Below are 25,145 nucleotides of genomic sequence, written 5' to 3'. Positions count from 1 at the left end.
GAAAAGCAATGAGCGCCCAAAACCCCCAGAATAACTTGTCTCAGAGTAATAATGTACGGTGGTAAATGTTTGGAAAAAGTACAGGAAAAAAAACAGAAAAAAAAACTAAAAAGACAGAATGACAACATTAGAACTGAACAATTCAACCTGCCCCCCCACCCCCTCCCCCCATCCCAGACAATACCTCCCCAAACGAGGTACAAGCCTAAATAGAACATGTTCTCTTCGCACAGTATGTCTGTGAGAGTGCGGTCTTAAACCTAAACCCACAGTCCTGCTCTTTAAAGTCGTGTTTTGTTAGTGGATCAAGCAGCAAAAAGAAAGATTTGTATGTATTTTTCCAAAAAAAAAAAAAAAAAAAGGCGAATCTCTTGTGCAAACGGAATGACAAAAGCACCACTTGTAGATGTATATACTTTTTTTTTTTTTTTGATGTATATAATTGTATTCACCCGTCTTATAACAGGCATTGAGAGAGAAAATAAATAAAATGTATAAAGGCTCTCAGCCAAAAATCTAATTTGAAGTAAGGAAATCGTAGTTAGACAATCAAAAATAATAGTAATTATAATAGTAGTCTAGTTGAAGCTGAGACAGCTTACAACCAATACCAAAAAACTACGTGTGCGCAACGTTGAACGTTTGCTGGGCATAAATGACGCTCAAAACTTTTAAAATTAAAGTGAGGCCCCAGAAACCGTGTAGCCTCGAGACATTTACTGTTTACTGGGTCAATGCAAACGGATGCAGTAAACAAATAACCAAAACTATTTTGAGTCACTGAGACGATGTGTAAACAAACTAAATAGGTGAGCGAGATAAGGCACGCACACTAGATAATCAAAACATTAGATCACTTCAAATAAGCCTGAATAGTCTCACCAACTATAGAAGACTAGCCTGTTATATCTAAACATAATTGTACCACAAGTGGGGTACTTACAATCCACACTGTGAGCATATTCAAGATTTCTTGATGTGACGCTGAATGTGAGCCATAGCCTCATCCGGAGATTCAAATGTGTGGTCTTTACCCTCATGAGATATCCATAAACGGGCCGGGAATCGCAGTCCATACTTCACACTTGGATGGTCCCGAAGCACTCGTTTGGCCTGTCCGAAAGCTGCGCGCTGCCTGGAAACAGTGGGGGAGTAGTCCTGGTAAATGAAAAAGCTCTGTCCTTGAAAGCTCAGAGTGGTATTGCGGGCTCGTCGGAGGATCTCCATCTTCTCATGAAAAAAGTGCACTCGAAGAATTATGTCACGGGGCCTCTCCCCATCCCGGGGCTTTGGGCGCAGCGACCGGTGGGCTCGATCAATCAGGGGCTTTTCATCTAAGGCAAGAACATCCTTCAGCAGCCCTGAAACGAAATCCGTGGCGCGATGCATTTCCGCGGACTCTGGGACTGATACAAGTCTCAGATTATTGCGGCGAGAGAATCCCTCTAAACTCACACAGTACTCCCTCACCTTTTTCAAATCCGCAGCTAGGCGTTTAACTTCAGTCTCCAGGGATGTAGTTAAATCGGAGACATTAGTAGCGGAGGCCTCCAGTGCTGCAATCGTTGTAGTGTGTGACGCAGTTGTTGTTTTGAGTAATGTAATTGCCGGCACAGTCTCGTTCCGCAGGATGGTTAAATCTGCTTTTAAAGTATCAGAAACCTCCTGTATTCTGGCCTCAATTGTAGCAACCACCTGTGTTTTTCATTTCAACTATCTCAGAGCGTAGTAGCCTGATGGCCTCGAATGTTCATTTCAGCGCCTCCAGGCCAAGCCGCGCCCCCGGGTAAAGTGTGCGTCCCCGGGCCCTCAGACTCAGGAGAGGGCGGTGATGAGAGCGGGTCTTGTAGGCCGGGTTTTCTCAAAGTCATGCTCTTGGCCTTATGTTTGGTCGACATGCTGACATTCGGAAGCAAAGTAGTCTTGGTTTTTACGGAAAGGGATCACCAAATGAATATTTGAAAATAAATACGGTTCTGCTGCAGAATTCACATAAACTTTAAGAATACCACGGGAGCAAACGGAGAACACGTCAGTCACACATGGCGTCCCCTACCATCCCCCTGTATCTATGTTTTGACCATGACAGTTTACAATTGAGGGTTACTCCAAGCAGTTTAGTCACCTCAACTTTCTCAATTTCCACATTATTCATTACGAGACGTAGTTGAGGTTTAGGGTGTAGTGAATGATTTGTCCCAAATACAATGCTTTTAATTTTAGAAATATTTAGGACTAACCTATTCCTTGCTGACCATTCCGAAACTAACTGCAGGTCTTTAAGTGTTGCAGTCATTTCAGTCGCTGTAGTAGCTGACGTGTATGGTGTTGGGTCATCCGCATACATGGACACACTGTTCTGTTAGATAATTAACTCTAACTCTTTATCCACATTATAGCAGGGGGTATAAAGCCATAAAACAAGTTTTTCCATCAGCAGACTATGATCGACAACGAATCAACCAACAATGACGAGACAGAGGAGGTGAGGGTCTTTGGAGTGTGGTGTCAGGAAAATAACATCTCACTCAATGTCAGCAAAACAAAAGAGATGATCGTGGACTTTAGGAAACAGCAAAGAAAACAGCATTGGAGAAGGTGGAAAGTTTTAAGTTCCTCTGTGTTCATATCACTGACAAACTGAAATTGTCCACGCACACAGACAGTGTGATAAAGAAGGCGACACGGCAACTGTCACGGCAACTGCACCGCCCACAACCGCAAGGCTCTCCAGAGGGTGGTGCGGTCTGCACGACACATCACTGGGGGCAAACTACTTGCCCGCCAGGACACCTAAAACACCCAATGTCACAAGAAGGCAAAAAAGATCAAGGACAATAACCACCCGAGCCACTGCCTGTTCACCCTGCTTACATCCAGAAGGCGAGGTCAGTACAGGTGCATCAAAGCTGGGACAGAGAGATCCTCAGTCATTTTCCACCCAGATTGTCAGACTCCGGTGGCTTATCATTGTTGATAGACGATAATCATTGTTTCACCTCTTCCACACTGACTTTATGGAATTCAAAAGTACAATTCTTGTCTTTCACAATTTGGTCCGACATACTTGGATGTGTAGTGTCAGCGTTTGTTGCTGACATGTCATCCCTAAGTTTGCTTATCTTGCCAATGAAAAAGTAATTAAAGTAGTTGGCAATATCAGTGGGTTTTGTGATGAATGAGCCATCTGATTCAGTGAATGATGGACACGAGTTGGCTTTTTTTTCCCCCAAAATTGAATTTGTGTTCCAAAGCTTTTTACTAACATTCTTTTATATAATGTATTTCTCATAGTATAGTTTGTTATTTTAATTTAGCTTAGTCACATGATTTCTTAATTTGCAGTACGCTTGCCAATCAGTTGGGCTGCCAGACTTATTTGCCATACCTTTTGTTACGACTATCTGGAGTTTGTCGGTGATTTACTAGGAAAGAAGACTAGTCAAATTCCTCCAAGATTGTTGTGTGTGTCTTTCAGAAAAACTCAACACATGCTCCAGGCAGAGAAAATATTTAGAAATGCCCAGACTTGATGCACTTAGCATTACCCTGGAGAACAAGCATTTTCCTTAGTGTCTCTCCTTCCTAGTTCCTTGGAAAAGGAACTCTTACATTCTCTGTAGACTAGAACTTCTATAGCCTAATATCTTAATATTTTCTTCAGGTATTTGAGATTCAAACAAGGATATTTCTTTAAATCCCATGCACAAAACTGTCTTAAATGACACTTCAGATTTTCCCGTCTTTTGAGGCTATAAGAAATGTGTGTAAAGTGTCATCTTTTGAGCGCAAGCAGGGTGTTGAGTACATGAAGACATTCACTTGTGTTTTGGAAAGGTTGTGATAATCCAAAATTCTCTTATTCCACATTAAGTAGTTTTCAAAGGAAATATTGTGTTTTGGTGTCCAACCTCAGTCCTCTATTGAAATGGTGCTTGGTTTGATTTGACTGTGTTCTTGGTCCATTTGAAATGGTCTACGGTAACCATTTCAGTTTACGCCCATGTTCGGACACCTTGGTACCCCCATACAGTACATGCAGTCTCTCTCCAACACACACACATTCTGTCCTTTTGGTTACACTGCAATAGTGGTGTTTAACTTCACCCTCCCAGCTGCCAGGCAACCCTCTCAATGCGTCTCATTGACCAGTTAACTAGTATGGCATAATTAAAGCAAGGCAATATCCCGGAGCTGCTAGTAAGACAATTTCTCTGGTGCCTGTTGTCTTCTATACATTTACACTTGATCTAGTTTCAGTGTTGTTAATTAGGATGAGTACTGTAACGGACAGGAACAACCGATCACTCTTCCAGTGTTTTATAGATGTGTAGGACTGTTTGACATGTTTTGTTTATCACCTCTTGTATGTTTGAGGATTGGTGCCAAATCCCAACAGTCAGCACACTTTCCCCACAAAAGCGTGTGCTCACTTGACTGCTTTGGTTTCACAATCCATCTCATCAGGTGAGTGAGTAGTGAAGAGCAGTGTGTCTGTCATGTAGTTTAACCCCCAGGGCCCAAACTGCATGGTGATCTTTCAGCTGAGAGAATGGGAAGTTTACCAACATAGATATTCTCATAGTAAAGCCATGGATTGCTCATATGTATCACCTTACATGGTGTTAACAAAGAAACCCAGATATGAAATACTGAGTTGAAACCCAATCTATGAATAAATATAACAGGCCAGATGTTTCTCACATTTCCCACATGGCTGATGCTGTTGAGCAGTTTTCTGGTTATAGCCCTCGGATGTGGTTGTCTGGTTTTCTATGTATCTTAACAGGGCCAGAATGTGTTCATAGCCTTTTCTCTTTGGTTTAACGTTGGGGGTTTTCTATGTAAAATAGCTAACCAGTGATCTTGGATCAGGCTTAAATCCACTTTCTTACTTTGTTTTTGTTTCACACTCTTAGTCATTGTTATGGTCTCTATGGCGACATTGGTTATGGTGTGCCACTCCTTAAAATAATGATTCAACCAGTTATCATTGGCTAGCCAGACGTCCGTTATCATGCTTGGTAATGGTTTGAGGTGGTTTCTGTGTGCACTAGCTATTTGTTGTTAGTTGTATGATTCATGTGAGCAGGGGAGGATGTATTATTGCTACGCTAGTGAGGCAATGTCAGAAAACTGAAAGACTGATAACCACCTACCTTTTGTAAAATGCTCTAAATATCTCAAGCTATTTATTACCCACAAATCAATATATGGCATGCAAAGGTAAACCTGGGTAATGTCATACATTTACCACCATTTGTTCATAGTGACTTAAGAAAACAGATGAGAACTTGTTTGCTTTCTTTTTATTCATTCAAGGCACCATCACTATTGGGATACATAGTTTGCAAGTCAAATATCTTGCACTATAGTGCTATTTCATAATTTTGGTTGTTAATCTACTGTATTTAGTCACAGGTAAAACACTGACAACTGCCTGGTATCAAGTCTTTCAATAGAGCAACATAGACGTAGAGACCCCGGCCACTGTTTGACAAGTCAGTGTGTTGTGGGTACATTTTCACTGTTTTGTTTTGTAAATTTGTAGCACCATGCTCCAGGGTTTCCTCCCCCAGACCTGCATCATGTAGGCTAATCCTCACACTCAACACTGCTGTTGATGCAATACTTAAAGGGATACTTCTGGATTTTGTTAATGAGGCCCTTTATCTACTTCCCCATTGTCAGCTGAACTTGTGGATAACATTTGTATCGTTCTGTGTCCAGTATGAATGAAGTACGGGGTAGTTTTGCAAGCCAATACTAACTAGGATTTGCTCAATGTCTGGAGGTCTACGGGTATATGCTAGCATGCTAGCCAAAATTCCAAAGTACCCCTTTAACACGAGAACACTCAGAGCTGAGTCACTGTACTTAGTGCAAGGATGGTACCCTTAATGCAACCGCTCTTTAGGGTTTTCTCACTTTGTTCCTGTGATGCCATGGTTCCTATAGAATCCACTCAAGACCACTCATCTCCCATCTGTTACGGCTGATCATCTGGGCGTATTGCACCAAATATTGACTCACTGAAATATTGATGTCAAATATCGCACTGATGCCTCATTAATTTGGCTCATGTGGGTGATGATGTCACACGGTGGACTCTAGGTAAAATTGAGTCCTTGCGTTGTTCTGAATGATGCTCTGGCTCTGCAGCATGTTTGTCTGAAGACCCTTCTCCAGCTTATTCTTGTTGCGAACCGCCATAGATTTACGTTTGATGGAGTTCTGGATGGTCTCGGAGGTGAAGTAGTAGATGACTGGGTCAAAACAGCAGTTGCTGACCGCAATGCAGAGGGCAATGGGGTAGATGGTCCTCACCACCGACTCCACAGCGCAGCCCTTCAGCAGCTTGGTGCGGACCAGGGCATAGAACACCAGGTTGACGTTGTAGGGGATGAAGCAGAAGCAGAAGATGAGAAGATGGACCACGATCATCCTCAGGATGTTGGTCTTGTTGAGCTGGCCCCCACGGCTGATAGCCTGGGGCTGGCGCAGTGTCTGGAGGACCGAAACGGAGCAAAAGATGTTTAGTAACAATGGAATCAGGAATCCCACTGTCTCAATAAACACCACCACTTTGGACAGACTGGACTTCCACTGCTTGTTGGAGAAGTTTTCAAAGCAGTAGTTGACGGAGGAGTTTTTGTACCTGAGCGAGGTGGTGTCGAGGAGGAAGCCTGTCGGAAGGCTGCCAGACAGCACCAACACCCAAACAGCGCAGCAGGCCAGCTTGGCGTTCCGCTTCGTCCGCAGCGCCTGCGATCGGAATGGGTGGACGATGGCCAGGAAGCGGTCCACGCTGATGCAAGTGAGGAAGAGAATGCTACCGTACATGTTGGTGTAGAATAGGGAGACAGAAAGCTGGCAGAGCCCCCTGCCAAACGGCCAATCCTGGTTGATAAAATAGAAGATTCTGAAGGGCAGGGTGAGGACGAAGAGCAGGTCAGACACCACCAGGTTCATCATGTAGGTGGTGGTCTCGTTGCGCAACTTCAGCGTGCAGGCAAAGATGTACATGGCAGCCATGTTGAAGAGCAGCCCGACTATGAAGACCAGGCTGAAAACCGCTGTGTACAGGGTGTACTTAAAGCCATCACTCTTAATACAGCTCATGTTGGTTTGGGTCAAACCAAGAGCACTGATGCCATCAGTCTCTAGAGTGCTGTTATGCATCTTTAGAGAGGAGTAGAGGATGGGAGTGTTGATGAATGTCAATACAACAATGGGAATGTTTTTGTGGAAAGCATCGATCACTTGTACAAGTTAATTCCAAAGAATGGAGCACTGAAGTGTCCTTAATTTCAGTTCTTAATTTCATCAGTTATGTCATTTCCAATCTTCCCCCAGCATAAGGGAATACTAGCTCAAAAAATTAACCACACCTTCACTCGTATCCAATGTTCATAAGCACAATGTCCTCATGTGAACACCACCATGTCCAGTGTTTTTAAAAATAACAGCAAGTAATTCCATCAATACCTGTGCTTGTATCCAAAAAGACAAGACCAGTCCCCTGTTAATCCATTGGTACATGCATGATGTATCACGTAATTCTAAGATCCCAAGCCTGTTTTTATGTCCTCTGTGAACAGCCTTGATGTTGGCTTCTCGGAGTCTGGATAATTTCTCCTCTCACCCCAGTCAGCAGTGTTTCTTGCTTCAGTGAGAGAGGGGGAGTCATGTGCCTCTCCTTGGGTCTGTGAGCTGAGCGTCTGAGAGGCTCTGTGCTGCCTCTCTGGGTCCCTCCAGGCCTCTGGCAGCCCTCTTCCTGTCTGATCCCGCTGCAGCCCCTGGGGGCATGGTGCTCCTACTGACCCTACACTTGTAGACAGACGGGCTCTGCTGTAGACTGTCTGTTCTGTCCACCAGAAAATACAGCCTTTCCAGGCCTAACAGTCAGTGGAGTCAGTCTTCTGTTCTGAGGCTCTACCACAGACTGAAGCTTAACTGACTACTTGCTTACACACTGGGGGGAGTAGGCTACCACCCATCCAAGGCCCTCCCACATCTGACTGCTTTAGCTATGTAATCACCTAAGAGATTTGTCTCTGGCTGGGCTTGGCAGGAGACGGGTGGGGTTCTGAATGTTTAAAGACGTCCTCCAGTAATTATTGATTTAATTTACTTTTCCTGTTAGTTTATTTATACTTCAGATATCACTAATGTACACACCCTAAAGGGTAAAACGATATGTTTTGAGAAATCATTTTTTAGAAAACGATACTTCAAGGAGTTGGTTTGATGAAGTTGTGATGTCATTGGCCTCCCCTTGCTTGAGGGAACAGTGGAGCAATAGAGAACAAAAGGGGAAAGGCCCACCTCCACACTTGTGTCAAGACTTACCTGGACTACCTATTGTTTTGCCTTTTTGTTGAGTAAGTCAGGTGTGAGGTGAAAGGATTTGTTAGCTTGTTTTGGTGCCCTTAGCATTCTTTCAGGATCTCATGAAAATATCAATGAAATGTATGTAGGGTGTTTTGTTCAAACTTTCAAATTCCTTTATATATTGGATTTTCATCTAAGAGCTAGCCTACTCCCGAACAGTGGACATTTTTCAGTTGATTGCTCTATTTGGCGAAAGGAGTCAATTAAGTCATACTCTCCTGTCAGCCCCAGAGCACAGTGTACTTTCTATTAGTCAATGGTGTCAGTGGGCAGCGGCCTCAGAACGACAGGAAGGGGAAGGTTCCAGTGATGGCAAGCCTGAGCGTGCAGACTAATGAGATGAGGCAGGGGACTAGGTGCGGTTTTCTCTGACGCAGATACAGATGTGCTGTATGCTTGTATTTATGTGCATGTGGAAATGCATGTATTAAATAAAATATCACACCTTTTGATTTTCATTCAAAATGCTGCTTGAAAAACAGCCTCATTGTGTCTGTGGCTGGATATAGTTGCTGGTGAAGTCTTACTGTAAACCATGTAGGCCTACCCGTACAAGTACTTGGAAGTATGGCTGGATGGTACACTATCCTTCTCTCATTACATATCAAAGCTGCAGGCTAAGGTTAAATCTAGACTAGTTTTCCTCTATCGTAATCGCTCCTCTTTCACCACAGCTGCCAAACTAACCCTGAGTCAGATGACCATCCTACCCATGCTAGATTACGGAGATGTAATTTATAGATCGGCAGGTAAGGGTGCTCGAGCGGCTAGATGTTCTTTATCATTTGGTCATCAGATTTGCCACCAATGTTCCTTTTTATAGGACTATACTCCTCTGTAAACTGGTCATCTTGGTATACCTGTCGCAAGACCCACTAGTTGATGCTTATTTATAAAAAACCTCTTAGACCTTAGACCTCACTCCCCCCTATCTGAGATATCTACTGCAGCCCTCGTCCTACACATACAACACCCGTTCTGCCAGTCACATTCTGTTAAAGGTCCCCAAAGCACACACATCCCTGGGTCGCTCCTCTTTTCAGTTTGCTGCAGCTAGCGACTGGAACGAGCTGCAACAAACACTCAAACAGGACAGTTTTATCTCAATCTCTTCATTCAAAGACTCAATCATTGACACTTAATGACAGTTGAGGTTGCTTTGCGTGATGTATTGTTGTCTCTACCTTCTTGCCCTTTGTGCTGTTGTCTGTACCCAATGTTTGTACCATGTTTGTGCTGCTTCCATGTTGTGTTGCTACCATGCTATGTTGTCTTAGGTCTCTCCTTTATGCAGTGTTGTAGTGTCTCTCGTCGTGATGTGTGTGTTGTCCCCACAGGAGGCCTTTTGGTAGACTGTCATTGTAAATAAGAATTTGTTCTTAACTGACTTGCCTAGTTATATAAAGGTTACATTTTTGTATTTTTTTTTAATCTAACTTTCATAAACACACACTCTTCCATACAGCTACACTACCGGTCAAAAGTTTTAGAACGCCTACTCATTCAAGGGTTTTACTTTTATTTGTACTATTTTCTACATTGTAGAATAATAGTGAAGACATCAACACAATGAAATAACACATATGGAATCATGTAGTAACCAAAGAAGTGTTAAACAAATCAAAATATATTTTATATTTGATATTCTTTAAATAGCCACCCTTTGTCTTGATGACAACTTTGCACACTTTTGGCATTCTCTCAACCAGCTTCATGAGGTAGTTACCTGGAATGAATTTCAATGAATAGGTCTGCCTTAAGGTCATTTGTGGAATTACTTTCATTAATGTGTTTGAGCCAATCAGTTATGTTGTGACGAGGGAGGGAGGGGGGGGGGGGGGGGGTATACAGAAGATATCCCTATTTGCGGTGTGGGTGAATGGATGATCTCTGCATGTATATTTCCCACCGTAAAGCATGGAAGAGGTGTTATGTTGTGGGGGTGCGTTGCTGGTGTTACTGTCTGATTTATTTAGAATTCAAGGCACACTTAACCAGCATGGCTACCACAGCGATATGCCATCCCATCTGGTTTGGGCTTAGTGGGACTATCATTTGTTTTTCAACAGGGCAATGACCCAACATACCTCCAGGCTGTGTAAGGGCAATTTTACCCAGAAGGAGAGTGATGGAGTGCTGCATCAGATGACCTGACCGCAACTAAATTGAGATGGTTTGGGATGAGTCGGACAGCAGAGTGAAGGAAAAGCAGCCAACAAGTGCTCAGCATATGTGGGAACTCCTTCAAGACTGTTGGAAAAGCAGGTGAAGCTTTTGAGAGGTGAAGCTGGTTGAGAGAATGCCGAGTGTGCAAAGCTGTCATCAAGGCAAAGAAGAAGCTCAAATATAAAATATATTTTGATTTGTTTAACACTTTTTTGTTGTTGGTTACTACATGATTTCATGTGTGATGTCATAGTATTGGAGTCTTCACTATTATTCTACAATGTAGAAAATAGTAAAACCCTTGAATGAGTAGGTGTTCTAAAACTTTTGACCGGTAAGGTAATTAAAGTGAATAATGTTTCTGATAAGATCTGACAACTGTGTTCCAAAGGTCAAACCCAACATGACCAGTGGCAACAAGGAACAGGGGTTGTTAACCCTTTGGGTTAAGCTAGCCTCATTGAATAGGGGTGTGAAATTCTCTTGTTATTATAGGAAGGAACACAGTCGGTAACAATTTTTCAAATGTGTCAATGATGAATTCATCTATTCTTGACAGTTCGTTGAAGGCTAAACAACGTTGTTGACAGTGGCACTGGCAATAGTCAACTTGTTCTGGATGGGGTAGGGCGATATAAACTGCTTGTTCCATACGAACACACATAATGTTCAGGATAGTAAGGTCAAAACAGACACATTCTTTCCTCTCTTGCAGTTGAACCCTTTGCCAGGACAGCATACTTGAGATTGAGGGAATAGCTGAAACCAGAGTCATTCAGTGTTTTCTGAGGACACAGCTGGGCTGTAGAATAACCATTAAAGAAGGCGGTTCCGTGTCTAACTTCCAGTCCTGTTTTGTGGACCACATAACAGTGAAAACACAGGTTAATTCCAAACAACTGTCACTCACTGTGCTCCCATACATTAGCACACACATCCAAATGCATTTATGGTCACTTCGCTTCAGGGGTTAGTTTTTTCCCGGAAATCTGTGTTAATAGATTTCACCTGCATTCTAATTAAACACACTGACAATGAATACATGGGTCCACTCAGGAAAATATGGGTCAGTTGAAGAGGGTGCTATGTGGAAACAACTTAGGTTAAAGAAAACAATGTCATTGTAAAACCAGCAGCATACCACTCAGCATCCCACTGCTGGCTTGCTTCTGAAGCTAAGCAGGGTTGGTCCTGGTCAGGCCTTGGATGGGAGACTAGATGCTGCTGGATGTGGTGTTGGAGGGCCGGTAGGAGGCACTCTTTCCTCTGGTCTAAAAAATATTCCAATTCCCCAGGGTAGTGATTGGGGACACTGCCTTGTGTAGGGTGCCGTCTTTCAGATTAGACGTTAAACAGGGGGCCTGACTCTCTGAGGTCATTAAAGATCTCATGGCACTTATTGTAAGACTAGGGGTGTTAATCCCGGTGTCCTGGCTAAATTTCCACGCTGTCCCTCATACTGTCATGGTCACCTAATCATTCCCAGCTTACAATTGGCTCATTCATCCCCTCTCCCCTGTAACTATTCCCCAGGTTGTTGCTGTAAATGAGAACGTGTTCTCAGTCAACTTACCCGGTAAAAAAAAAAAGTAGTCAACATTCATTCATCGGAATGATATAATAACCTCCATTCTTGTACTCAACAGTGTTGATGAAATACGAACGCTGTAGGTGCATTGGAAAAATTACAAGCTCGCCATATGCATTATTCAAAAGGCACTCGCACATCTGAGCAACCTTTTTTGCAGGTGCATGGTAACAGTTGGACAAGATGAAGGAAAAGGGAAACCGCTCACTGTATCACTGATCTTTAATAAGCTTACGTATCGGCCTCACGGCCTTCGTCAGAGCTTTTGTGTGTTTTTTTAAATAAATAGCATGTAGACCTAGCCCCACCCACATCCGTTCCACGCATCGAAAGGGGTTGGATTTCATTCTTTTACATTCTTCATTGTAACCACAATGTAACAAATAATCTAACTCTGGTTCAAACAAACTAGTGTGAATTGCTACAACATTGTCAACATTAAATATGCACACTTACATGCTGACTAGAGCGAGCACGCACGTGCGTTTGTGCGTGCGTTCGTGTTGATTTTTGTCCATCCACAACAGATGCGTTCAGGACGTGCAGGTTGAAATATAAAAACAAACTCCACCACCTATATTAATTTGGGAACAGGTCAAAACGCATGAAACATTCATGTCCATTTAGACAGCTAGCTCGCTTGCTGTTGCTAGCTAATTTGTCCTGGGATATAAACATTAGGTTATTTTACCTGAAATGTAGAAGGTCCTCCTACTCCGACAATTAATCCTAGTTAGTTTCTAGTAATCCCTCCTTCAGTATGGCGGTTGGCAACCAACTTTAAGGTGCATTTCCTCCACCAACTGGGCTGGAGTGTGGACCTCAGTTCAGCTTTCAATCACCCATGTGGGTATATGCTCCTAAAACCAATGAAGAGATGGGAGAGGCGGGACTTGCAGCGCATCGAGCGTAAAAAATGGAACCAACTTGTGTTTCACAGACACGTGCGAGCAGTTTGGATAAAATAATTGAATAACATGTAGGTGTACATTTATTTTTGCAACGCTTGCATTGTGGTCAGCATGTTAACCCATCTTACTTCCTCATCTCACTCTGGCAGCTGAATCCCCTTTCAGCGGGAACACTGGACAAAGGGAGGACCACAGCAAGGGCCGCAAGCTGAGCGTGTGCTGGAAACACGTTGCCAATGCCACTGACAGACTTCCGGCACATACACCCTCCCTGGTTGGTTTTTTTCCAGGGTGGAAAAATAACAATTCTGCATTAACATGGCCCCTGTGCTTTAGGAACAAGTTCCATGACCTTGGGATTACATAGTGTTGATGTTTTTGTAATGCTTTCATGCCTGTGTGAAATGCTGTAGTGCCTGTCTTATGAATGCTCTTCCATGTGTGTTTCTCCCTAGGACTCCACTGTTTGAGCTGCTGAGACAAACTCGTGAGGAGGGTCCAGTGGAGCAGGCTGAGCCACCTGCCACCCTCAACCAGTGATGTGATTTAAACCAGACTTATGGTTCCATTCATCTTCCCCGCTGTCATTTGGTTTGTGTGAATTAAACTTGTAAATAGGCCAGTGAATTAGAACTCTGCCTCTACGAGGAGCATCTTGGCTTTGAGGTTTTATTTGTATGAGAAAAGCATGGGATGCAAAGCTTTACAAAATACAGGGCGGATGAGGTCGGAGAAGACTGGAAAAGTTGTGTACACAATTATCTGGTGTTGGAGAAAAGCCTGGTACTGTACAGTAATCATCTTAACCTTTTCACTGGAAGTGCCAAGACGTCTTATGCCAAGACCATCGATTTTCCTCAAGTCTAATGGTGTGACTGTGGTACACCTATTTGTAGGGCCTTGAGGTTTACCTGGTCAGAAAACGTTGTAGTCCACCTCCTTTCTCTGATTATTTGTAGGTAGGATGAAGGGAAAGGGGGCCTGGGACTTCATATAGGAAAGTATTGAGAGGAAAGTAGCCTCCAGTCCTACTCTGAAATCTCCTTGGTATTTTATGGGCAATGTTCCCCCCTAAACTGCACCCATGTGCAGACTGCTACACAGAAGAAATATCATCCCACACAGAGAAGCACGAGATTGAACCTCACTCAAATTTGTGGTGTTTTTAGTTCACATTATCAACATTTCTCTTTACTGTGGGAATTGGTATCGAATCAATGTAATATTAGCCACTTTCAATGCAACATACCGAAACAAAACGAACTAGACTTAGTATGCAAAACTAACAGTTGTAGGCAGAGCACATTGGAGTAGGATTATGTTGCATTGACACGCATGACTCAGCCCGTACTCTACACAGACCGGTGCCGCATAACCAATCAGAACTGCAGTAGGCCTATATGCAAATAGACCATTGCCATATATGGATCTGTGCCATTCTCTTTGAACTGGACTGTGTTTATAGCATGAGCAGTCGTGAGTAGATGCACTTGTTTTGAGATCAAAGCGAGAGCTGCATGTAGCCACGTGCACATTTGTTCATATCCTTTGCTAGTTAGTGAGTATTTAGGCCTCTTTATATATTATTTGTAGTCAGCAATAGGGGAGTGATAGCTTCCTACACTAGCACAAAACATGTACAGTGCCTTGCGAAAGTATTCGGCCCCCTTGAACTTTGCGACCTTTTGCCACATTTCAGTCTTCAAACATAAAGATATAAAACTGTATTTATTTGTGAAGAATCAACAACAAGTGGGACACAATCATGAAGTGGAACGACATTTATTGGATATTTCAAACTTTTTGAACAAATCAAAAACTGAAAAATTGGGCGTGCAAAATTATTCAGCCCCCTTAAGTTAATACTTTGTAGCGCCACCTTTTGCTGCGATTACAGCTGTAAGTCGCTTGGGGTATGTCTCTATCAGTTTTGCACATCGAGAGACTGACATTTTTTCCCATTCCTCCTTGCAAAACAGCTCGAGCTCAGTGAGGTTGGATGGAGAGTATTTGTGAACAGCAGTTTTCAGTTCTTTCCACAGATTCTCGATTGGATTCAGGTCTGGACTTTGACTTGGCCATTCTAACACCTGGATATGTTTATTTTTGAACCATTCCATTGTAGATTTTGCTTTATGTTTTGGATCATTGTCTTGTTGGAAGACAAATCTCAGTCTCAGTCTCAGGTCTTTTGCAGACTCCATCAGGTTTTCTTCCAGAATGGTCCTGTATTTGGCTCCATCCATCTTCCCATCAATTTTAACCATCTGCTTTTAACCGGCTGCATCTTTGATCAGTCTTCTCCTTGTTTGAGCTGAAAGTTTAGAGGGACGGCCAGGTCTTGGTAGATTTGCAGTGGTCTGATACTCCTTCCATTTCAATATTATCGCTTGCACAGTGCTCCTTGGGATGTTTAAAGCTTGGGAAATATTTTTGTATCCAAATCCGGCTTTAAACTTCTTCACAACAGTATCTCGGACCTGCCTGGTGTGTTCCTTGTACTTCATGATGCTCTCTGCGCTTTTAACGGACCTCTGAGACTATCACAGTGCAGGTGCATTTATACGGAGACTTGATTACACACAGGTGGATTGTATTTATCATCATTAGTCATTTAGGTCAACATTGGATCATTCAGAGATCCTCACTGAACTTCTGGAGAGCGTTTGCTGCACTGAAAGTAAAGGGGCTGAATAATTTTGCACGGCCAATTTTTCAGTTTTTGATTTGTTAAAAAAGTTTGAAATATCCAATAAATGTCGTTCCACTTCATGATTGTGTCCCACTTGTTGTTGATTCTTCACAAAAAAATACAGTTTTATATCTTAATGTTTGAAGCCTGAAATGTGGCAAAAGGTCGCAAAGTTCAAGGGGGCCGAATACTTTCGCAAGGCACTGTACATTTCTAGTACATGTTGAAAAGTGAGTCGGTAAAGAGCTTTTTTTGTCTTAAAGGGGCAGTGTTGTAATTTTGAGAATGAGCAAATAGGCAGAGGGTAACATCATTTGTCTGATTCTCTGTAATAATGGTATGGGAATAATAATGCATTTTTATTTTGTAAGGTGGTTTCTTGCATCAAACAACATTTTCAGTCACCTCCTTTTGTCTGAAGGACAAGTGGATAAACAGGTTAATGTCAAGCTCTGCATGTTTTATTTTTTTAAAGTCTCATACAATGTTGGCTTACATTGAACACCACACATTGGCTGATGGTAGGCTTAGATTATGATCAAATATCCATAGTGGCCTACTTGACCACCGTCTGTAACGTAAAGCGGGTACAGCCTCCGTGTTCAGTCAAATTTTCACAATGTTCAAGTTTGCACTCTGAAATTTTCTCCGTGCCAAAAAACATTTGAGGGAACATTGTTTGAGTATTGTCTGTTATGCTAGCTATTTTTTTTATGTGGGATTGGGAGATATTACGGTGGCATAGTCTATCAAGGATGATTGACAGCCATCGTCAATGGTGACGACATTGTGATGCGACGACAGAAGATACCTATTTCAACTTGACTGGCACCATGCAGTAAAGAGCAAGGCAGTGCATGGGTGACATTCACAGTAAATTGCCTATATTGCTATTTGCTATAGCCTATTCAAATAAATGTTATATTTACAGAATGCAAGAGAACAATGTAGCTCCAGCTGTTCTGGATGACTGTGTGATAACGCTCTCGGTAGCCGATGTGAGTAAGACCTTTAAACAGGTCAACATTCACAAAGCCGCGGGCCAGACGAATTACCAGGACATGTACTCAAATCATACATGGACCAACTGGCAAGTGTCTTCACTGACATTTTTTACCTCTCCCTGACCGAGTCTGTAATACACTTGAAGTCGGAAGTTTACATACACTTAGGTTGGATTCATTAAAACTCGTTTTTCGACCACTCCACAAATTTCTTGTTAACAAACTATAGTTTTGGCAAGTCGGTTAGGACATCTACCTTGTGCATGACACAAGTAATTTTTCCAACAATTGTCTACAGACAGATTGCTTCACTTATAATTCACTGTATCACAATTCCAGTGGGTCAGAAGTTTACATACACTAAGTTGGCTGTGCCTTTTAAACAGCTTGGAAAATTCCAGAAAATGATGTCATGGCTTTAGAAGCTTTTGATAGGCTAATTGACATAATTTGAGTCAATTGGAGGTGTACCTGTGGATGTATTTCAAGGCCTACCTTCAAACTCAGTGCCTCTTTGCTTGACATCATGGGAAATCAAAAGAAATCAGCCAAAAACATTGTGGATCTCCACATGTCTCTTTCATCCTTGGGAGCAATTCCCAAATGCCTGAAGGTACCACGTTCATCTGTACGCAAGTATAAACACCATGGGACCACGCAGCCGTCATACTGCTTAGTAAGGAGACGCGGTCTGTCTCCTAGAGATGAATGTACTTTGGTGCGAAGTGTAAATCAATCCCAGAACAACAGCAAAGGACCTTGTGAAGATGCTAGAGGAAACAGGTACAAATGTATCTATATCCACAGTAAAACGAGTCCTATATCGACAAAAGCTGAAAGGCCGCTCAGCAAGGAAGAAGCCACTGCTCCAAAACTGCCATAAAAAACCCAGACTATGGTTTGCAACTGCAAATGGGGTCAAAGATCATACTTTCTCAGGTCTAATGAAACAAAAATAGAACTGTTTGGCCATAATGACCATCGTTATGTTTGAGGAAAAAGGGGGAGGCTTGCAAGCCGAAGAACACCATCTCAACCGTGACGCACGGGGGTGGCAGCATCGTGTTGTGGGGGTGCATTGCTGTAGGGGGGACTGGTGCACATCACAAAATAGATGGAATCACAAGGAAAGAAAATGATGTGGATATATTGAAGCAACATCTCAAGACATCAGTAAGTTAAAGCTTGGTCGCAAATGGGTCTTACAAATGGACAATGACCCCAAGCATACTTCCAAAATCAAGGTATTGGAGTGTATCACAAAGCCCTGACCTCAAATCCTATAGAAAATGTGTGGACAGAACTGAAAAAGCATGTGCGGGCAAGGAGGCCTACAAACCTGACTCAGTTACACCAGCTCTGTCAGGAGGAATGGGTCAAAATTCACCCAACTTATTGTGGGAAGCTTGTAGAAGGCTACCCAAAATGTTTGACCCAAGTTAAACAATTTTAAATGCTACCAAATACTAATTGATGCAATGCTATCAAATATTAATTGAGTGTATGTAAACTTCCGACCCACTGGGAATGTGATTTTAAAGAAATATAAGCTGAAATAAATAATTCTCTACTATTATTCTGACATTTCACATTCTTAAAATAAAGTGGTGATCCTAACTGACCTAAAACAGGGAATCTTTACTAGGATTAAATGTCAGGAATTGTGAAAAACTGAGTTTAAATGTATTTGGCTAAGGTGTATGTAAACTTCCGACTTCAACTGTATTTACATGTTTCAAGCAGGCCACTATAGTCCCTGTGCCCAAGGAATCGAAGGTAACCTCCCTAAATGATTACCGCCCTGTAGCACTCACATCGGTAGCCATGAAGTGCTTTGAAAGGCTGGTCATGGCTCACATCAACAGCATCCTCCCGGATACCCTAGACCCACTCCAATTCGCATACCACCCCAACAGATCCACCGATGACGCAATCGCACTCCACACTGCCCTTTTCCCACCTGGACAAAAGGCACACTTATGTCAGAATGCTGTCCATTGACTACAGCTCAGCGTTCAACACCATAGTGCCCACTAAGCTAAGGACCCTGGGACTAAACACCTCCCTCTGCTACTGGATCCTGGAATTCCTGATCGGCCGCCACCAAGTGGTAAGGGTAGGCAACAACACGTCTGCCACTCTGATCCTCAACACTGGGGCCCCCCCCCCCCATATTATTTTAGTACTGTGCAACCTACCTCCATCGCATAGTAGCCTAGACCTAATAAGAGAGGAGGATGTGAATCAGTTTAATTATCCAGTTCTATGGACAGCAGAGTTGCTTGCTCTGCAGACTGTAGCCCATGATTTACAACCCATCACACGACTCACAGGCAGCACCAGCGAGTTTCGTTGACTGTATATCCCTCGCGCCATCCGTGCGCTTCGGCACTCAGGCCTACTTATCTCTTTCGTGCCACGGTTACACCAGAGTGGAATAGGCTACTAGAAGATATTTGGCTACACTATACTCCCAAGTTTTTGTCAATGTCATGGTTCCTCTTGTGCCTCTCATAGCATGCGAGCTCGTGCTAGCTGACTCTTATTTTTTTACATTTTTTAAATGGATGGCCACTAGGGAGCGATAATTGTCTACCAGTCGATCATGATAGGACAAAAGTTGACATCGCCCAACCCTAATCTTATGTCAACCCAACTTAAGTAGACTAGTAGAACTCATAACCCATACTTCCTACTGGCTGCCCTTCACTCTGTTAGCAGCTTTGGGCCTGTGCGTTCTTATCTGGTTTAGACATGCTCTGAATCGCCCTTTAGTTGTAATTGATGCTGGCTCATAAGCTATTGGCTCAAACACTCACAAACTTTGTTTACATGCAGTCAATGAATGTTAGCATGTAAACAAAGCTGGGGTAAGATGGGGTCAAGCTGTGTAGCAGGGATAGGTGCCAGAGATCTGAGTAGTGAATGTTTGTTTTCAAGTGTCATACCTTCTAGGCTGGGGATGGCAGGCAAGTGTTGTAATTCTGCCCAACTGATTGATAATCACCAATTTGAGGTTAAAAAGATGCATTGATTTGCACTTGAATTCTCACAAAAAGGCACCCTACACATTCTTCAGCCTTGTCCGTTTGTAACTGCATTTAGGAACAACATTGCATTTTATTAAAGTTGCACTGACAAAGCAGAAAGTGAGTAGTTGTGGAATGTCAAGTATGTGAGTGGGTGAATTGAACAGGGTGGGGGGGAAATAGGCTTGTCTGGCCACATGAACACTGACCGACTAACACATATCAAAGCCCTGAGCTTTAAGAAAGACTGGTCAGAAGTCAGGTTGAAAACCTTTTAAAGTTCTCTATGATATTGACCATTTAACCTTTTACCTTGTGGTTTAAGAAGTCGATGTGCATCACTGATCCATCTCAATGTTATGACTTAATGCTTGTGATATTGTTTTTCTAATATAGTTTTTCTCTCTCAGGTATCTTTCCCCTGTGCGCCCCAGAAACCGACCCCAGCCGGCACCTGAATCTCCAGGCCCTCCCTCCTCTCAGCCCCCTGCCACGGCAAACCATCAGACCCCTTGGCACCCCAAGTCAAACTCTCTCAGCCTCTTCTACAGAAAATGTAAACATTTCACTAGATAATAGTTGGGTCTACAGTAGTCCTCTGTGAGGTGTTTGTGTATGACTGTCTGTCTGTCTTTGTAACGGGTTTCTAACTTGTTGTCTGTGTTCTGTAGTGTACCATCTGGCCTACATGAGGCTGAAGATGCTCTACACATACCTGCTGACCTCTCACCCTGAGCTGGAGCCAATCATGTGGACTTTGCTTCAGCACACACTACAACATGAGTATGAACTGATGAGAGACCGCCACCTGGACCAGGTATTGTGCACACACACACATACTCGAATGCAATTCAGACATGCAATCAAAACACACATTAGTGTTGTCATGATACCGAAATTGTATTAATGATACCAGGCCAAGTGTCACGATGCTATGTAGTATCGCAATACCACAGGGAGAACACTTGTTCTTGTTTTTTAAAGTTATGTGCATGTGCTACACAACACCTGTCACTGATATTCACACTTGTACTCAATACAACACATATTGAATTTAACTTCACACTGTTCACTGTGTAATAGAATTGATTGATATTCTTCTGTTTTGGGTCGTTGTCCTGTTGCATCACCCAACTTCTGTTGAGCTTCAATTGGCGGACAAATAGTCGTACATTCTCCTGCAAACTGTCTTGATAAACTTGTAAATTCAGTTTTCCGTCTGATAGCAAGCTGTCCTGGCCCTGAGGTAGCAAAGCAGCCCCAAACCATGATGCTCCCTTCACCACACTTTACAGTTGGGGTGAGGTTTTGATGTGGCTGTGCTGTGCCTATTTTCACCACACAGTGCTCCACTTTTGTTTCATCTGTCCACAATATTTTGTGCTACTTCTTGCTCTCTTCTCATCACAGGAAACCTGATGGAGATTTCAGAGTGAGTAAGCATTTTATTTTCATCCTCAAGTGCTGGAGTCTCTTAACTAATGAAACTCAATGTCTCTGTTTGTTTCCAGGCTCCACTTGGACCCGCATGCAGGAACAAAATATGAAGGAGGATGCAGAGTCCGAGAAGGACAAGCCTTGAACTTAACTGAAGGACTTACTGTCCAGCATTGTTTGAGAGTATAGATGCCAGATACTACTTTCTACCCCATACACCCCCCCCCCCCCCCATCCTCTCTTTAACAAAAATGAATACTTTGAGAGTAATTTTGTGAATTCAAAAAAGTTATTTGTTTAGTGTGGATGCTTTAGATGAGTCCTTTTAATATATTTTTATCCTTGTTATTGAAATAAATTGTTATGGGAAATCCTGTGAGTTTCACCATGTTTTATAGAGACACTAGTTTTAAGGGTCTGGTTCAAGAAGAAGCACTGGACTATTCTGGAGTCCAGATCTGAACTACATCCAATACCTCTGGCAAGAGCTGAAAACAGCAGTTGGTGGAGTCACCCCTCAACCGTTGAAGAATTATAGCAGTTTTCTGCTGAAGAAGGGGCCTCATTGCCAGTTGAAAGGAGCAGCAAGCTCATTGATGACTACAATAAGCATTTGTCGGGAGTTATCTTGGCCAAAGGCTGTGCAACTCCGGGGAGCCAATCATTTTGTCCATGCCATTTATCTTTATTTTCTAAAATAAATATAAACATTTAAATAGACAAATCCAATAACCAGGTCTTTGAAAAGAAATTGGGATTTCTTAAGAAAAGTGCAAGTGTGCCAATATATTTGGTCGCTACTGTATACAAAATCCTTGTTTCTTGAAAAGTCAGGGTGTATAATTTGTATAGTTTCAGCCACTAGTTTTGAAAGTGGTGTTCACGAGCCAAAACGGATCCTCCCCCCCCCTTTTTTTCTTGAGTACTACGTCATCCATTTTGTGTGACGTTACAAATTTTGCAATTTGAATGACATACAATTTTTACAATTCGTGTGACATGTTATGAATCCAATTTGTGCAATATGATATGAATTTGTAGGGCTTAGGATCCTGGAGTGCATCTTTAAGGTGACTTGAAGTAACCTCATAATTCTGAACAGGCACACCTGCATATGTTTTTGACAAACTATACGCATCTTAAGTTCGTGGACATCCTGACATGTTTTATAAATCATGTTACAACCTGTAACTCAATTTGCTTTCTAAAGCATTAAAGAATGCAGCCTTGCTATAGTAACATTAGTTAGCTTTTCAATATATCAAATCCATAAACGTGTATTAAAATCTCCTCTCCACATTGACTTTGGAATGGCTACATAGGAATGTTTGGTTTTATGTATTAAGGACATTCTTTACAGTTAAAAGGGACTCGGTAGCACTTTTTTTTACAGTACAGAAAAGACTTAGAAATAATACTTTGGGTAAATGTGCAACTCAATATTAGGAAGGTGTTGCTAATGTTCCGTGTTCTCTGTATAAGTGGACGCATGTGGCATTTCGGCAACTTTGAAAAAAAATAAACTATCAGAGTTGTGCATGTTGCCATAGAGAGAGGACTCATTCACGGATATAACTCGTTTTAGCATGGACATTGCCATTGAGGATTTCCACCATTTTAAAGTAGTCTACTGGGTGGGGATTCCTATAAATTAGGAGCGATCAGTCAATGACACAAATTGACTTCCTTAAAATGGAGAGCCTCAATGGTGCTGCAGACGCTACTGAAAAATGGCAAAGATACGTCCTCTATCACAATGGCCTGTTCAAACGCGTGTATGCCCTCTCATTGGCTAGAATGGTCCCACCTGATCTTGCCTTCCACCTGCTTTCCATCTTTGAGGACATGTTGGAGTGGTCACTCCAATATCTTCTCAATATAATAAACAACCTTTGGTTATGGTTAGGTTTTAGGGTAGTGTTGTCCCAAGGATCCCACTTTGCATCTACCCACGAGTACGTCATGATTCCAACTTTCTACACTGCCAGGGGGCACTACATACATGTCATATTGTCTCAGTCTGACATAGTCCTGAAATGTGAACCATTCTTTGCCTAAGCAAACTACAGTGGGTTGAATGTAATGGCCTGGTCAGATAGAATCATGTTTTCCCTCTATCAGGGATGTTCAGGTGTGTGAGGATCTTCTCCTGGATTCCTGTCATCATCATCACCTCTGTGGTGTTCAGGTCATATTCTGCCCACCTGGTTCAACTTTGTTGCTATAAGTACTTCTAACATGTGCTTTCAGTATTCCGAATGTTGCTTTAATTCTCATGTAAGAGTCAAGGCTGAGAGTGAATGTTGTGAGTAGTTCAATATTATATTTAGACTTTGGTAGCCTAGCCTACTGGATCTACATTGTTTTTTTCACCGCACAATATACAATATTTGAAACATTTTGGTTATTGTCATATCTGCTTAAATCTGTCAATATCAAGGAAGGTAAAACAACTGGCAAGAGGACAAGAAAAAGGGGCTTTCAATATATTTTGCCACACATGCAGTCGTCACAACATCCCATTATAAGAGTCTACAAAACTCAAAAGAAAGTTATGTAAAATTGATTCATTTTATCTAACTAGGATGAGGTGTACATTTTTTACATTTTATTTAACTAGGCAAGTCAGTTAATTACAAATTCTTATTTACAATGACAGCCTACCGGGGAACAGTGGGTTAACTGCCTTGTTCAGGGGCCGAACAGATTTTTACCTTGTTAGCTCACGTTCTCCACCGCGTCTCCACTCTGTCACGTGCTCAGTGTGAACCTGCTTTCATCTGTGAAGAGCACAGCCAGTGGTGAATTTGCCAATCTTGGTGTTCTCTGGCAAATGCCAAACGTCCTGCACGGTGTTGGGCTGTAAGCACCTGTGGACGTCGGGCCCTCATACCACCCTCATGGACCCTCTGGACCGTTTGAGCAGACACATGCACATTTGTGGCCTGCTGAAGGTAATTTTGCAGGGCTCTGGCAGTGCTCCTCCTTGCACAAAGGCGGAGGTAGCGGTCCTGCTGCTGGGTTGTTGCCCTCCTACGGCCTCCTCCACGTCTCCTGATGTACTAGCCTGTCTCCTGGTAGCGCCTCCATGATCTGGACACTACGCTGACAGACACAGCAAACCTTCTTGCCACAACTCGTATTGATGTGCCATCCTGGATGCACTACCTGAGCCACTTGTGTGGATTGTAGACTCCGTCTCATGCTACCACTAGAGTGAAAGCACCGCCAGCATTCAAAAGTGACAAAAACATCAGCCAGGAAGCATAGGAACTGAGAAGTGGTCTGTAGTCCCCACCTGCAGAACCACTCCTTTATTGGGGGTGTCTTGCTAATTGCCTATAATTTCCACCTGTTGTCTATTCCATTTGCACAACAGCATGTGAAATGTATTGTCAATCAGTGTTGCTTCCTAAGTGGACAGTTTGATTTCACAGAAGTGTGATTGACTTGGAGTTACATTGTGTTGTTTAAGTGTTCCCTTTATTTTTTTGAGCAGTGTATATATTCACTGAAAAAAGTCCTCAGTTTGAATTACAGGGAGGAAACGAGAAGTCTCTGTGAGATCTCCAGGAGGATCTGCTGTTGGCTCTCTAGTCTCTCCTCGATCTCATACCTCGGTCTGTCTGAATAAGAGAGATGGAACTGGGGCCATACATATCAAACGAGATTGATAATAATTAACAATTGTAATAACCAGTATGATATGGTAATTCAAACTGAGGACTTTTTCAGCTTTTTCACCAAAAGTATATATATATATATATATATATATATATATATATTCACCGAAAGCTGAAAATGTCCTCAATTTGAATTACCATATCGAAGAATTACCACTTCGAGGAAAGACTAGAGAGCTAACAGCAGATCCTCCTGGAGATCTGAGACTTCTCGTTTTCTCCCGCTCTGTGTCCGGAGGTA

The 25,145-nt window shown here is 42.5% G+C and overlaps 2 protein-coding genes across 18 annotated transcripts in view; one reads left to right on the top strand and one right to left on the bottom strand.

Moving 5' to 3' along the window:
• Nucleotides 1-21,592, top strand: part of LOC110537376 (retinoblastoma-associated protein-like) — a 33,440-nt gene extending 11,848 nt beyond the window's left edge. For 3 of the 16 annotated variants that reach the window (XR_016485004.1, XR_016485013.1, XR_016485003.1), the window contains 4 exons: nucleotides 13,209-13,333; nucleotides 13,515-13,650; nucleotides 20,195-20,340; nucleotides 20,456-21,592. Coding sequence is in view for 3 of the 16 variants with exons in the window: in XM_090192196.1 (XP_090048322.1) it covers nucleotides 19,982-20,046; nucleotides 20,195-20,340; nucleotides 20,456-20,601; nucleotides 21,296-21,331 (393 nt within the window). In the remaining 13 variants the exon portion in view is untranslated. Of the gene's footprint in view, nucleotides 1-13,208; nucleotides 13,334-13,514; nucleotides 13,678-19,856; nucleotides 20,047-20,194; nucleotides 20,341-20,455 lie in introns of those variants that run through there. The other 13 variants (XR_016485009.1, XR_016485012.1, XR_016485010.1 and 10 more) reach the window with 13 other exon arrangements.
• On the bottom strand, nucleotides 5,295-9,603 carry LOC110537375 (lysophosphatidic acid receptor 6-like). 2 transcript variants are annotated; one of them, XM_090192193.1, is made up of 2 exons: nucleotides 6,659-9,095; nucleotides 5,295-6,507 (listed from the first exon to the last, which is right to left on the bottom strand). In XM_090192193.1, exons 1-2 carry the CDS (start codon nucleotides 7,180-7,182, stop codon nucleotides 6,447-6,449), a joined length of 585 nt encoding a protein of 194 aa, XP_090048319.1. In that variant the 5' UTR covers nucleotides 7,183-9,095; the 3' UTR covers nucleotides 5,295-6,446. The 2 variants fall into 2 exon arrangements, with proteins under 2 accessions (XP_090048319.1, XP_021479051.3); XM_021623376.3 differs by having other exon boundaries at nucleotides 5,295-9,603.
• Nucleotides 21,593-25,145: the final 3,553 nt, after the last annotated feature.

This window comes from Oncorhynchus mykiss, chromosome 12 (assembly GCF_057628025.1).
Source record: "Oncorhynchus mykiss isolate SJ-2025 chromosome 12, ASM5762802v1, whole genome shotgun sequence".
In the NCBI taxonomy this organism is placed as follows: Eukaryota; Metazoa; Chordata; class Actinopteri; order Salmoniformes; family Salmonidae; genus Oncorhynchus; species Oncorhynchus mykiss.
Note: the sequence above shows the minus strand (reverse complement) of the source record. Positions and strands in the feature narration are given on the sequence as shown.

What these genes read in the sequence shown, in the direction of transcription:
- LOC110537375 (XM_021623376.3), bottom strand. Translation starts at nt 7,182, where the DNA reads ATGCATAACAGCACTCTAGAGACTGATGGCATCAGTGCTCTTGGTTTG.